Source organism: Coregonus lavaretus (genome assembly GCF_964263955.1).
Source record: "Coregonus lavaretus genome assembly, contig: HAP1_SCAFFOLD_2611, whole genome shotgun sequence".
Classification (NCBI taxonomy): Eukaryota; Metazoa; Chordata; class Actinopteri; order Salmoniformes; family Salmonidae; genus Coregonus; species Coregonus lavaretus.
Window position 1 is genome coordinate 23,667 of NW_028166006.1, and position 16,073 is coordinate 39,739.

General features: G+C 42.4%; 1 protein-coding gene across 1 annotated transcript; it reads left to right on the plus strand.

Annotated features, from left to right (window-relative positions):
- The first annotated feature begins 1,954 nt into the window (after positions 1-1,954).
- On the plus strand, positions 1,955-5,913 carry LOC311115206 (A-type potassium channel modulatory protein KCNIP1-like). Its single transcript, XM_084190406.1, has 7 exons — positions 1,955-2,083; positions 2,949-3,018; positions 3,139-3,209; positions 3,339-3,446; positions 3,535-3,639; positions 3,806-3,868; positions 4,131-5,913. The coding sequence occupies exons 1-7, from the start codon at positions 1,982-1,984 to the stop codon at positions 4,176-4,178; spliced, it is 567 nt and encodes a 188-aa protein (XP_084046532.1). The 5' UTR covers positions 1,955-1,981; the 3' UTR covers positions 4,179-5,913.
- Positions 5,914-16,073: the final 10,160 nt, after the last annotated feature.

Below are 16,073 nucleotides of genomic sequence, written 5' to 3' on the forward strand. Positions count from 1 at the left end.
CAGCCTCGAAACCTTAATGACTTGGAGAAGATCTGCAAAGAGGAGTGGAACAAAATCCCTCCTGAGATGTGTGCAAACCTGGTGGCCAACTACAAGAAACGTCAGACCTCTGTGATTGCCAACAAGGGTTTTGCCACCAAGTCCTAAGTCATGTTTTGCAGGGGGGGTCAAATACTTATTTCCCTCATTAAAATGCAAATCAATTTATAACATTTTTGACATGCGTTTTTCTGGATTTTTGTTGTTGTTATTCTGTCTCTCACTGTTCAAATAAACCTACCATTAAAATTATAGACTGATCATGTCTTTGTCAGTGGCCAAACATACAAAATCAGCAGGGGATCAAACACTTTTTTCCCTCACTGTAGACTATGCTGCAGCAAATGTAGGCCTACCTGTTACAAGAAAGTAAGTTACCATGATGAGATAGTTGATGGGTCTACATACATTGTGAACTGCGCTCCATACTGAGATGGGCTGTCTATCCCCACCCTGAGCGTTGATGATTCATCATGCAGAGGCCATAGAGAAGCCAGATTTATACATCACATATAATTTAACAGTTCCATTTCACGCCATGCTGTTCATATACAGAATGTATTATAATTTACCAGTTTCTAGCAGTTATTTATCCGGAAAAAGGGAGTGGTTTTGGGCGGTAAATCCCGGTAAATCTCGGTAACCGGGTACCCATCCATTCAGCCCTAGTATGTGTGTGTGTGTGTTTGTGTGTGCAGTTTCCTTCTCTTCAAGAGATTCTTAGGTACTTTTGTATACTTTTTAGGCAGTAGTTCTGAAAGTAGCGCTCAAGAGCCAAAAGTGGTCCCCGAAAATTGCGTACTACGTCACATATGTGCAGATATGTGCACCACGTCATTACTCTCGCTCTCTCTCGCTCTACTCTGTGTGCATCTTGCTAGCTGTCACTCAATTGGCAAGTGGCTGAAGCTCATTGGCTAGAACCTGAATTACTAGGGGCTGGCACAGGTGGGGGGAAATGTAGGGGAAATGGGGCAGCATAGCTTCCAGAAAAACAGTTGCTTTAAAACTAGGGATTTCGTGGCTAATTGAGGTAAAACAGTAATTCTGCTCATAGATTATGCATGTATGAACTACACATTGACACATCCAGCCCAAAGTGTGTGTGTGTGTGTGTGTGTGTGTGTGTCTGCTTGCATGTGTGATTGGGTGATGATCGACTCCATTCCTGACATGAGTCTGTGTTTCGAAATAGCGATGTGTACTTGTGGGTGTGTTAGTTCTGAGAGGAGCACATCTGTGTATGTTTCCTAGTCTCCTCCAGTGGGCCAGAGGCTGTCCCTCCCCCGCCCCCTCCTGAGAGGATGCCAGCTCATCACATCATTAATCCAACATCCATCTCTCACTGGTACCCAAAACACAAAGTTACCATCAGTAAAGTTCCCCAAGTCCATGATGGGGAGACCAATGTCATACCTCTAATCCCTCCTCCCTCCTCTTCCTCCATACAGTCTCCTCTCTTCTGAAAACCTTCTCCCCTGCTTCTTTCCCGTATTCTTCCTCTCCCAACATCATCCTCCCCTTTTCCTCCTCTCATATTGAACTCCTCTTGCCATGCCTCCATTACACCTCTCTCTCTGCTCTCATAATCTTCTCTAGAATTATTCTGTAGGCTTCTCTCAATTTTTCATATGTTTCGCTGTCTGACTCTCTCACCACCGATACAAAGACTAGTAGCGATATGGGGTAGCTTTAAAGCTTATTCTTTATGGCAACTTTGATAGGATGTACTGTGAAAGAAACTGTGAGGTCTGTGATGTTTAAACGATGATGTATCTGTGATATTTTGCGCTAGTCTCCTGTTATTTATTTACATAAACACACAATTAATCTCTATCTTCCTCCCTCCCTCACATACCCACTAATTCCCTCCCTCCCTCACATACTCACTCATTCCCTCCCGCCCTCTCTCTCTCTAGACAAGATTGATGATGAGTTGGAGATGACCATGGTGTGTCACAGGCCAGAGGGTCTGGAGCAGTTGGAGGCCCAGACCAACTTCACCAAGAGAGAGCTACAGATCCTCTACCGAGGCTTCAAGAATGTATGCACAACCACCTCCCTCCTCCTCCCTTCCACTGTCTGTCTATCTTCATCTTCTTTGCTCCTCTATCTCTCTCCCTGTCTTTACTCTGCTCTCTCTCTCCCTGTCTTTACCCCGCTCTCTCTCTCCCTGTCTTCACTCCGCTATCTCTCCCCCTGTCTTCATGCCGCTATCTCTCTCCCTGTCTTTACTCTGCTATCTCTCTCCCTGTCTTTACTCCGCTATCTCTCTCCCTGTCTTTACCCCGCTATCTCTCTCCCTGTCTTTACCCCGCTATCTCTCTCCCTGTCTTTACCCCGCTATCTCTCTCCCTGTCTTTACCCCGCTCTCTCTCTCCCTGTCTTTACTCCGCTATCTCTCTCCCTGCCACTCTTAAGTATACATTCCTGCTTATGTTGCCTCTCTTCTTTACAAGTGTTAATGTCAAAGCTCTCTTCTCTCTCATCTCTGACTCAGTTATGTAAATGTTTTCAGCCTCGTGCCTTCATTACTTCATATGCTGCTAATCAGATTGTACAGGCCTGCAGCTAGAGGAACTAAGCCTGTCATACACCATAACAACAATTACATGCTGCATTATCCATATACACCCAACAGGAAAATATATGAATATATGTAAACATATATTCTCTACACATGAACATGCTAAGATACCCACCTACACATTGACACCCCCCCACATACAAGTTCTATGCAAATTGCTAGTTAATTGCTAGTTAATTAGCTGTTAGATTTGATTGACATGTTAACTCTGTAACCAAGGGTGGTGCCATTCGAGTGTAAATGATTGGTTGATCTGGCTGCTAACCAGAAGAAGCTGCATTATTTTGTTGCTTTAAGTAATGTTTTCACATGGTTTCCACAGGAGTGCCCGAGTGGAGTGGTGAATGAAGAAACATTTAAACACATCTACGCCCAGTTCTTCCCCCATGGAGGTACAGTAAACCAGACACCTCTCATTTAGATACATAACATGCCCTTTCTCGTTTGCGACTCATTTTCAAGCACTATGGGATAAAAAAAAGATCTCATGCCTGTATCTGGTTGTGTTGCAGATGCCAGCACTTACGCGCATTATCTCTTCAATGCGTTTGACACGACAAGCAATGGATCCATCAAGTTTGAAGTACAAACCACACACCACCACTATCACTCAGTGAATGCTTTAAATTAAAATGTGTTTATCTTATTTGTACTAGTGTTATTACTTAGTATTTTCTCTTTAATCTCTCTCCCTATGTGGTGACTCACTCAGGAGTTTGTAATGGGACTGTCTACGCTGCTGCGGGGCACTCTGAGAGAGAAGCTGGAGTGGACTTTTCATCTGTACGACATCAACAATGATGGCTACATTAACAGAGAGGTCTGTGTGTTCATTTACATGTCAGTTATATTGAAATATTGACATATGCTGTACTTATTAATACAGTGTTTGTATTTCTGTTTTACAGGAGATGACTGAGATTGTGAGGGCCATTTACGACATGATGGGGAAATATACCTACCCTGCACTCAAGGGAGATGTCCCTAAACAGCATGTGGATGCTTTTTTCCAGGTGACTTTACCCAACATCATACAGTACAATCTAATACCAAAACAGATGCTTACTGTAGGAGGTTATGAAACCCTAAGGAGTGCACAACAGTTTAGACCACATAATAACAATTTCATACTTACTGAAAAAATATTTTAAATTTCTCTCACTTCTTCCCTCCCCACAGAAAATGGATAAAAACAAAGATGGAGTTGTGACTTTAGAGGAGTTCATTGTCGCATGCCAGGAGGTGTGTATAGTACAGGCATATGTTTATACATTCGATATTGCTGTTGGTGTCTATGTAAGATGCTATCCTTATTTTATGATAGGCTTTGAGTTCCATCATTGCCCCCTATGGCTTACATTAGGGAGCCCTCTGTCTGGCTTGGTGTGAAGTGGTGACATCTTGTGGTGAAATGGTGACATATTGTGGTGAAATGGTGACATCTTGTGGTGAAACAAATTAGTTGCAACATTCTGTCACCATCTTTCTCCTCTTCTCCCCTCAGGATGAAATGATGATGAGATCCATGCAGCTCTTTGAAAATGTGATGTAAAAAAGGAGCTGATGGAAGGAAGGAGAGAGAAAAAATGAGAAAATTAGAGAGAATTCTGTCTGTGTTTCAGTGTGTGCGTCTGCACACGCATGTTTGTTTATCTGTGTGTGTCTGTCAGAGTGGATGAATGTGTATGTATGTCTCTCTCTCATCCTCTCATCTAACTTGTCAGCATTCATGTGTTTGCCAAATAATGTCTCTGCCTGGCTACCTGCTTTTGTGTGGATCAAATGAAGCCAGAACCGCCCAAATGACCAGCTGAGAGCGACAAGCAGCAGTCTCACTGCAGAATTAGACATTCATCTACGTTCTCCAAATGTCAAATTTCGAAGTTGCTCCAAACATCACATTTCAAAGTTAAGGGTTAAGTTTAGGCGCTCATTCCGAATGGTTAAGGTAAGGGTTAAGGTTTGGGTTAGGGTTCAAATTAAAAATGTAAAACTAATATCCACGACTGGGATCAAACACGTAACCTTCTGATCCAGAGTCACAGGATTACCCAAGCCTACTTGATGGTAATAGCACTTACTATTGCCCCTAGTGTCCAGTTTTGAAGGCATTACCCAACGTCCTCAGGACATGGATAGACGTCGAATTTCGACGTCAATCTTGAACGACCTGGCTTCCTGAGAGACCCCTGGACTTACTTGTCATATTGCTGAGCCCGGGAGCATGCAGATTAATTACCTGGATAATGCTTTCTGCCTTTTTATGTGACATGTGACATGAAGGTTTGTAAATCAGATGATCATACAACACAGACTGAAGTGTGAAACAGCTGAGAAAACTCAAACCTATACGCTGCTCCCACTTATTATGTGGAAACTCTGGCCCCCTACCTCCGGAACCTACACTGGGCTACTTTGGGTTCTTTTGACTTTGTTATTTTTGCCAAAATAGATGCATGCTTGAGCCAGAGGGATCCCTCCCTCCCTACCATAGAAATAGAATCATGATTCTACTCTATGCACCTGACCAACCATTTGCTTGACCAGGACATGGACCTTTAATAACCTCTTAACCTCTGTACTCAACTCATGCATCCAGTGAATGATTTATGGACTGATATGATCTACATATCTACTTATTTATTCATGTGTTTATGCTGGAAAATACGAGGTTGTCCTAATGTATTATTTGTTTGTTTTAAATGTCATATGTTGTGTCTGTTTTACTGTTGTCGTGGTGACCACCGTATCTCTGTGTTGGCTTTGCTGTCGCTCTCCTGTCTATTCCTGTAGTTGTCTGTCTGTCCCTGACTGATGCCTGTTATAATGTGTGCTTACAAATACACCCAATAGACTTGGTTTATGACTATGATGATACATAATCTTGTATGTTGGTTGGATCTAACTAATGATGGGAAATTACCATCTGCGTAATGCAATGTGAATGGTGTTGGTCATTGGCATTGTGGCTTTTCTGTTGAAGTGTGCATTTACAGTATATGTGTGTCTAAACCCACTGAGGAATACAGAAATGTGAACTAAGTATTATTATGGAGAGAGGGAATGTGTCAGTAAAACAAAGGTAAGGAGAGACACAGACACAGTAGTTAGCTAAAACCCCAAACGCATCACAGAACAAAGCCACCACTCTTCTAATGTGAAGCAATTATTATTTTTATTCAAGGAATTACTAATTTGTGTTAACTTTGTCAGTTCCTCCTAAGTGTGCAAGATGGCTTTCATGTTCTGCTGTACAGTGCAAATGCTATCAATAAAATGTTTTTGAGAATATGTTGTGTTGTGTGTGTGTGTGTGTGTGTGTGTGTGTGTGTGTGTGTGTGTGGTGTGTGTGTAGAGAGAGAGAGGAGAGAAAGGGGATCTCTGAATCAAAGAAAATATGAAGATAATCAATGATCGTACAGCACATATTAATAAATACGTCTCTTTCAGTAAAAAGCTGTGATGATTGGACTAGACCAAAGAAAATCTTCCCGCATTCCAGAAAGACGATGTGGTTGGAACTACCTTCCTGAGTTCCAGGAGTGCCCTGTAAGGGTGTTATGATGAGTTTCTAGGGTATCAAGTGATTAAGAATGTAATGATACTTAGACACTTTTGATGGGGAGTTCATATAATATATTTAATATGGTACCATGGTTATATATGACAACAGACATTACCATTCCGAACTGACTTAGAATGAAATACTCTCGCTTATATACTCTCTGCTACACGTTTCTTCACGACCATCTGGTACCCATCATGGGCACTCCCTTCTCTTGATGTTATTACCCTTTACCCCTGTCACTATATCCTGTCCATCAATTATTCTAAGATCAACCTCAGTAATCTCCTTTGACATAAGGAATGCAGACTCTGTGGCACCAAGCCACTTATCCACTAACTCTCCCCTGGTCCACACAATACTATGACATGACATCGTAACACTATAAAAACCTTATATCAATCCATTTTTTCTTCTTTTGTGGTAAGTAACATTACTAAACCCCCAACAATTCATATAAAATACAATATTCTCCAATCAGTAGTATATATGACTAGACCCTAAACTATGCTAGATAACTGACTCATCATCTTAGACCTGCTACCAAGAAAAACATCCATAGAAATTCTTAACATAATGACATCATCCATACAAAAACAAAGATCCATGACACTTCATAAGTTATATGGACATGACAATATACTCAAATGAATATATCAAAATAAAAATAACTTCAGTCTTCATCCATTTTCATACAGAGGAACCCCAAGCTTTTCTCTGGTCACTTGGGGCGCTATCTGATCTACTGAGATAGTCTTTTTTCCACATCTTCAATCCTTTAAACTTTAAAATCCACGTTATACATTTCCAACTTAACATTCCCCATTCCTCAATCAACATTATCAATGGACTCTAAACTGTAATGACATGATATATATTAAGAATTATTACTCTTAATGCTTTCCTGCAAGTCTCAAATATTTCCCATATATTTAGTTAAATTCCCAAAACCTTCCTAATCTTAATGTCCAACATGTATCCCCTATGTAATCACATACATTCCCTCTTTATCTACTTTAATAGCATACAATGTGATGTGATTATCACTTATATATTCTAATGAGTGACATCTCAGACCCAATTGCTTAAAAATCCAAGACTGTTAAAAGATACAAGATGAAAGATGAAAGATAAAAGATGTTCAACTCATACTTTGTTCTCCTAATATACCTGAGAAGACATACACATTATAACACTCTATTTTCACTCCCTGCTAAATCAGTACATCCCTAAACTATTCCTGCTTTAAGAATTCAACCATAATCAGATCATATGAAAATAGCATAACCCCATGATAGGAACCAATTAAGTATTTGCCTAGCAACATAGATATTTACCACTCTAAACATCCATATCAATATCACCCAATACTTCAATTGTACAGTGGGGGAAAAAAGTATTTAGTCAGCCACCAATTGTGCAAGTTCTCCCACTTAAAAAAGATGAGAGGCCTGTAATTTTCATCATAGGTACACGTCAACTATGACAGACAAATTGAGGGAAAAAAATCCAGAAAATCACATTGTAGGATTTTTAATGAATTTATTTGCAAATTATGGTGGAAAATAAGTATTTGGTCACCTACAAACAAGCAAGATTTCTGTCTCTCACAGACCTGTAACTTCTTCTTTAAGAGGCTCCTCTGTCCTCCACTTGTTACCTGTATTAATGGCACCTGTTTGAACTTGTTATCAGTATAAAAGACACCTGTCCACAACCTCAAACAGTCACACTCCAAACTCCACTATGGCCAAGACCAAAGAGCTGTCAAAGGACACCAGAAACAAAATTGTAGACCTGCACCAGGCTGGGAAGACTTAATCTGCAATAGGTAAGCAGCTTGGTTTGAAGAAATCAACTGTGGGAGCAATTATTAGGAAATGGAAGACATACAAGACCACTGATAATCTCCCTCGATCTGGAGCTCCACGCAAGATCTCACCCCGTGGGGTCAAAATGATCACAAGAACGGTGAGCAAAAATCCCAGAACCACACGGGGGGACCTAGTGAATGACCTGCAGAGAGCTGGGACCAAAGTAACAAAGCCTACCATCAGTAACACACTACGCCGCCAGGGACTCAAATCCTGCAGTGCCAGACGTGTCCCCCTGCTTAAGCCAGTACATGTCCAGGCCCGTCTGAAGTTTGCTAGAGTGCATTTGGATGATCCAGAAGAGGATTGGGAGAATGTCATATGGTCAGATGAAACCAAAATATAACTTTTTGGTAAAAACTCAACTCGTCGTGTTTGGAGGACAAAGAATGCTGAGTTGCATCCAAAGAACACCATACCTACTGTGAAGCATGGGGGTGGAAACATCATGCTTTGGGGCTGTTTTTCTGCAAAGGGACCAGGACGACTGATCCGTGTAAAGGAAAGAATGAATGGGGCCATGTATCGTGAGATTTTGAGTGAAAACCTCCTTCCATCAGCAAGGGCATTGAAGATGAAATGTGGCTGGGTCTTTCAGCATGACAATGATCCCAAACACACCGCCCAGGCAACGAAGGAGTGGCTTCGTAAGAAGCATTTCAAGGTCCTGGAGTGGCCTAGCCAGTCTCCAGATCTCAACCCCATAGAAAATCTTTGGAGGGAGTTGAAAGTCCGTGTTGCCCAGCGACAGCCCCAAAACATCACTGCTCTAGAGGAGATCTGCATGGAGGAATGGGCCAAAATACCAGCAACAGTGTGTGAAAACCTTGTGAAGACTTACAGAAAACCTTTGACCTGTGTCATTGCCAACAAAGGGTATATAACAAAGTATTGAGAAACTTTTGTTATTGACCAAATACTTATTTTCCACCATAATTTGCAAATAAATTCATTAAAAATCCTACAATGTGATTTTCTGGATTTTTTTTCTCATTTTGTCTGTCATACTTGACGTGTACCTATGATGAAAATTACAGGCCTCTCTCATCTTTTTAAGTGGGAGAACTTGCACAATTGGTGGCTGACTAAATACTTGTTTTCCCCACTGTATATAGTGACTAATATGTTAATATGTTAACTGAATTAATCAACATATTCATGATTTCATTCACAATCCTCACATTAACTTCCATGTGTCAAACAGTATGATTCAACAATGTCTACTCAAAATAAATCATATAAGTGTATCCTATGACATTACCATAATGTGTCACTGTTTTAACCCATAATGTCTATATAAGACATTTCTAAATTGTACAATCAATATCCTTCATTTTGAAAATAATTATACTAATACATACTAATGATTTACTTAAATCACTCAGTCATCTTCTAAAATATAACCAACCAAATTACTTAACTCAACCAAATTTAAAATGACAATTGTTATTGATTCACTTGACCCTTATCAATCAAAATTAAAAACCCTCAACTTTCATCACCCATTACAACTGTCAGAATGTACACTTATATTAACATACAGTATAAATATCCATCATTCTATTATGACTTTCCTCATCCTGATAATAAATACAGATCATTATCTCAATGCATTCTTAATACTATTAATTTAGCAGTATATATACCTAACACCCAAATTAGCAAATTTATATAAACCCAATTTTATTATCAACACATCTAAGCAACCCCTTTATTTCTCCGGCACTTAAATCTTCTGGCGTCTCTTCATTATGTTCTTCAGACAGCTTCATATTTCAAAATGACTTGCCCATGACAATGTCAAAACTACAATGTCTCATTCGAATCACCACCAACTCCACAACCCATTGTCTTGTCCATTTGTCAACCGTTATGCCCACAACATTAGAAATGTTGCATTTGAACATATCTTTCTCCATTCTCACTCAATGGTGGACTCCTTTCCCACTCCTTCGAGATAAAAACATGAGAAAATCCGTTGATAGCTTTGATTGTCTGTTGTACACCAGTTGCACGTAGAAGTGGTGCTTTACAGAAACATCTTCAACGGCTCTGATATTCATCTTCAGCCGGTTCATAGTTTGTTACTTTTATTTAGGTTCACACCATTCTAGGCCAAATGATCCCTTCTATGCATCAATACACCATCTGTATTTACCTCACTAGAAGACAAACATAATATTTATATTGATTTCTAATCCAATAAATCCATATAAACATTTACCATATGGCAAATTATTATGTTTTAACAATTATTCTTAATACCTATTTCTAATATACGTCCCAATTTCTGTTCACATCTCTCTGTGTAGTGTGTCCTTCTTGCATCACACCAATATGGAATTCACTGCTGCAACGACACACAGACATAAACACAAAAACAAAAACAATGCTCCACAGTGGCAGTTCCATCTTCCTCCTATTATTTTGATTACCTTCTACAGTGGGACAAATAGATGCAGGTATCTCTCTCTGCTACTTTGCCTTCCATCGAGGTAGTCAGCAACACCTATTACTAACCTCTCCACCTAGATTCTGTCCAGCTCTTACTTCTATAATCCTCTACTGCCACATAGTCACCAATGCGCAGAAAATGCCCAGATTCTACTCTTAGTTCTGGCAAAGAAGCCTTCACCTTTTTGAAAGAAAGTCTTCATAACATTGTTAGGTGAGACACAGCATGCTACTTTACACTGTCTTCTTATCAGTCAGGAAAAACCTATAGATTAGGAAGTGCACATACTTGCAGCTTATTATAGTCCACTCTTTCCATCTAACATGCCTCCTCTACATTCTACCTTATACCACAAATACATTTTCACCAAAAACATTTAATCTAACCCATAACACATTAATTACTACAGCTCATATTCTTACTACAATATGCAAATGTACCAATAAATCCTCATACCATCAGTACTGTCACACCCTGGCTCTGGGACTCTATATGTTGAGCCAGGGTGTGTTCATTCTATGTGTTCTATTTCTATGTTGGGGGTTCTAGGTTGTGTATTTCTATGTTGGCCTGAGTGACTCCCAATCAGAGGCAACGAGTGTCAGCTGTTGGCTGGTTGTCTCTGATTGGGAGCCATATTTATACTGTCTGTTTTCCTTTTGTGTTTGTGGGTTCTTGTTCCGTGTTCGGTCATTGTCACCGTGGACTTCACGAGTCGTTTATTGTTTTTGTTCGTGCTTTAATATAATAAAGTAACATGTTCATTCATCACGCTGCGCATTGGTCTACTTCTCTCCCTGACGATCATGACAGAAGAACCCACCATAAAAGGACCAAGCAGCGTGTCCAGGAGCAGGCAGACTGGACATGGGAGGAAGCGCCGGGTAAGGAGATGGAGAGGTTGGCGATGGCCCAGGTGGGCAAATCGTGGTCCTGGGAGGACATGCTCGGGGGCAAGGGACCTTGGGCTAGGATTAAGGCCCTGGCGAGAGAGGAGCAGCGGCGTCAGCAGTGCCATCGTCGGACGGACGAGAGGCAACCCCAAAAAAAAATTAGGGGGGGGCACACGGCATGGGCGGCTGGGCAGCAGGAGGCAGCCACAGGGCGATTTGGAGAGGAGGCCACCGGGTTAGGGGGGCCAGAAGGCAGGTTGGCGGAGCCTGGATGGAGAGCGGAACCAACTTCCCGTACTCAGGCAAGGCAGCATGGGACGGGGCAGGTTCCGCGGTATGCGGAGCGGCGTACTGTGCCACGAGTGGTCCGGCATAGTCCTGTACGTCCTGTGCGAGCACCCCGCACGTGTCGTGCGAAGGGGGGTATGCAGCCAGGACGGAGTGTGCCGGCTCAACGCTCGTGGTCTCCAATGCCTCTCCGCGGTCCCGGATATCCTGCTCCAGTGTCACGTGCTGTTATGCCAGTACGGGTACACAGCCCTGTACGTCCTGTGCGGATGCCTCACACAGAGTGTGTGAGGGTAGGCATTCAGCCGGGACGGGTTGTGGCCGCTCTTCACTCCAGGTCTCCTATCCGTCTCCACAGCCCGGTTCGGCCTGTCCCTGCTCCACGCACCAAGCCTACGGTGTGCGTCGCCAGCCCAGTCCGGCCTGTCCCTGCTCCACGCACCAAGCCTACGGTGTGCGTCGCCAGCCCAGTCCGGCCTGTCCCTGCTCCACGCACCAAGCCTACGGTGTGCGTCGCCAGCCCAGCCCGGCCTGTCCCTGCTCCACGCACCAAGCCTACGGGGTGCGTCGCCAGCCCAGCCCGGCCTGTCCCTGCTCCACGCACCAAGCCTACGGGGTGCGTCGCCAGCCCAGCCCGGCCTGTCCCTGCTCCACGCACCAAGTCTACGGTGCGCGTCGCCAGCCCGGCCCGGCCTGTTCCTGCCACTCGCACCAAGCCAGGGGTGCGAGTCGTCAGCCTGGTCCAGCCCGTTCCTGCTACTCGCACCAAGCCAGGGGTGCGAGTCGTCAGCCCTGTAAAGCCCGTTCCGGCTCCACGCACCAAGCCAGGGGTGCGCATCGTCAGCCCGGTCCGGCCCGTTGCTGCTCCACGCACCAAGCCAGGGGTGCGAGTCGTCAGTCCGGTGAGGCCCGTTCCGGCTCCACGCACCAAGCCAGGGGTGCGTATCGTCAGCCCGGTCCGGCCCGTTGCTGCTCCACGCACCAAGCCAGGGGTGCGCATCGTCAGCCCGGTCCGGTCCGTTCCGGCCTCACGCACCAAGCCAGGGGTGCGCGTCGTCAGTCCGGCACAACCCGTGCCTGGGTCATCGGTGCCAAAGCAGGTACCGCTCATCTGCTCCACAACGGAGCTGAAGCTAGCCGTTCCTGCTACGTTCAGGTCAGCTCCTGCCAGCGGGGCCAGACCGGACCAGGGGCGCTATGGGGGGATTATTGGAGGGTGGTGGGCAAGGCCGGAGCCAGAACCGCCGCCGAGGAGGTATGCCCACCCAGCCCTCCCCTGTTTTGCTCTTATTGAGGCGCGGTCACAGTCCGCGCCTTTAGGGGGGGGTACTGTCACACCCTGGCTCTGGGACTCTATATGTTGAGCCAGGGTGTGTTCATTCTATGTGTTCTATTTCTATGTTGGGGGGTTCTAGGTTGTGTATTTCTATGTTGGCCTGAGTGACTCCCAATCAGAGGCAACGAGTGTCAGCTGTTGGCTGGTTGTCTCTGATTGGGAGCCATATTTATACTGTCTGTTTTCCTTTTGTGTTTGTGGGTTCTTGTTCCGTGTTCGGTCATTGTCACCGTGGACTTCACGAGTCGTTTATTGTTTTTGTTCGTGCTTTAATATAATAAAGTAGCATGTTCATTCATCACGCTGCGCATTGGTCTACTTCTCTCCCTGACGATCGTGACAAGTACTACCCCCTTTTCTGAACACATGAGTCACAACGTGATTCATGCTTTCAAAACAAAACAACAACATTGTTTGTTAAACCAAAATTTAAAATGACATTACAATGACAACTTTTGATAATACCTTAACTTACTTTTATCCCTTAAAGTAATTAAATAATAGTACAATTGATTAGCTCCAGGTATCCCTCATCCAGGGATAGCTCTCTTTTTCTTTCCTTGTCATGGTCCGAATCATATACATTTTTGGGATTATTGCCAAATTATAAACTTCTTCATAATTTTCAGTATTAGAAATTACCCTCAACTCAGTATAATAAATTACCTTAAATTCCTCCTCCCATGCCTCTGGCATTTCCAGTGTGGGTGATCAATTTACACTAGAAAGTCAGGACAGAGTTCAGAGGTCATTGAAATCATTCAACGAATTGTTCCCTTCTATAGTAAACTAATCATTCCCAACATTCAAAACATTCCATAAATGTTGTGTATCCCATTTGTACATTAAGTCTTCATGACATTCCTTCTCATAAGAAATCATGTTTATACCCGAAATTCACCCAAAACAAGAAAACAACGTCATAAAATTAACTGTGTGTGCTCCTTTAAGACTTATCACCTTTGACTTGTTGAAGCCTTTAAAATTCAAAAATAAGAACCCTATATAAAAATCATCCTAGGTGGGTTGTGTGTTTATTTGAAAAAAAAATAGCCAGGCCTTAGTTCATTTAGTAGCTCTTTTTCACGGCTTAAGTATAAAACTGCCTACATTTCCTAAACTGCTCCCCCTAGCCCTGTGAAACATTCCAATGAGATAAGGAAATCCCCTTGCTCCTGGAAGAGAAATTATACATTTCATTAACATGCAATTACAATCAGTAATCCAAAGATAGTAAGTACACACAAAACATAATACAGATATACATAGTCCTATCTCATCAATAATCGTTTATATGAATCAAATACCTCATAACTACACCAGATAAATATTATATAAAATCTCTCAAAAGATGAAAACCACTCAAAGTTCTTCGAGTTGATAATGATTATTTTTAATTGATTACTCTTCAGACTTTATCCTCTTTAAATCTCACAATGATTATTGAACCCCCAAATCTGCTCTTTGTGATCCCATATCAAATGATCCATTCTCGTTTACTTGATCAACAACATAGGAAATATCTGATTCTCCTTATATACAGTGGGGGAAAAAAGTATTTAGTCAGCCACCAATTGTGCAAGTTCTCCCACTTAAAAAAGATGAGAGAGGCCTGTAATTTTCATCATAGGTACACGTCAACTATGACAGACAAATTGAGGGAAAAAAATCCAGAAAATCACATTGTAGGATTTTTAATGAATTTATTTGCAAATTATGGTGGAAAATAAGTATTTGGTCACCTACAAACAAGCAAGATTTCTGGCTCTCACAGACCTGTAACTTCTTCTTTAAGAGGCTCCTCTGTCCTCCACTTGTTACCTGCATTAATGGCACCTGTTTGAACTTGTTATCAGTATAAAAGACACCTGTCCACAACCTCAAACAGTCACACTCCAAACTCCACTATGGCCAAGACCAAAGAGCTGTCAAAGGACACCAGAAACAAAATTGTAGACCTGCACCAGGCTGGGAAGACTTAATCTGCAATAGGTAAGCAGCTTGGTTTGAAGAAATCAACTGTGGGAGCAATTATTAGGAAATGGAAGACATACAAGACCACTGATAATCTCCCTCGATCTGGAGCTCCACGCAAGATCTCACCCCGTGGGGTCAAAATGATCACAAGAACGGTGAGCAAAAATCCCAGAACCACACGGGGGGACCTAGTGAATGACCTGCAGAGAGCTGGGACCAAAGTAACAAAGCCTACCATCAGTAACACACTACGCCGCCAGGGACTCAAATCCTGCAGTGCCAGACGTGTCCCCCTGCTTAAGCCAGTACATGTCCAGGCCCGTCTGAAGTTTGCTAGAGTGCATTTGGATGATCCAGAAGAGGATTGGGAGAATGTCATATGGTCAGATGAAACCAAAATATAACTTTTTGGTAAAAACTCAACTCGTCGTGTTTGGAGGACAAAGAATGCTGAGTTGCATCCAAAGAACACCATACCTACTGTGAAGCATGGGGGTGGAAACATCATGCTTTGGGGCTGTTTTCCTGTGTCATTGCCAACAAAGGGTATATAACAAAGTATTGAGAAACTTTTGTTATTGACCAAATACTTATTTTCCACCATAATTTGCAAATAAATTCATTAAAAATCCTACAATGTGATTTTCTGGATTTTTTTTCTCATTTTGTCTGTCATACTTGACGTGTACCTATGATGAAAATTACAGGCCTCTCTCATCTTTTTAAGTGGGAGAACTTGCACAATTGGTGGCTGACTAAATACTTGTTTTCCCCACTGTAGTTAATGTCATCCCTTTAAAATGTCATATTTCATTCATTAGCCAATACAATCACTTACTCCACATAAGTAAGACTTGATATTGTATCCCAGGCATCTATTTAAAAATGGTTTGATACGTTGTCTCCTATTTTTTCCCCTTAACATAATACTATAGTAGACTTCCATCAATCCTGGAAAAAAAAACTCCCACTCAGAAGACACTAGATAATACCACGTTTCATTAAGTTGACTACACCTTCTACTATAAACCTATAACCCCTTTCTAGTAATTTAATCAT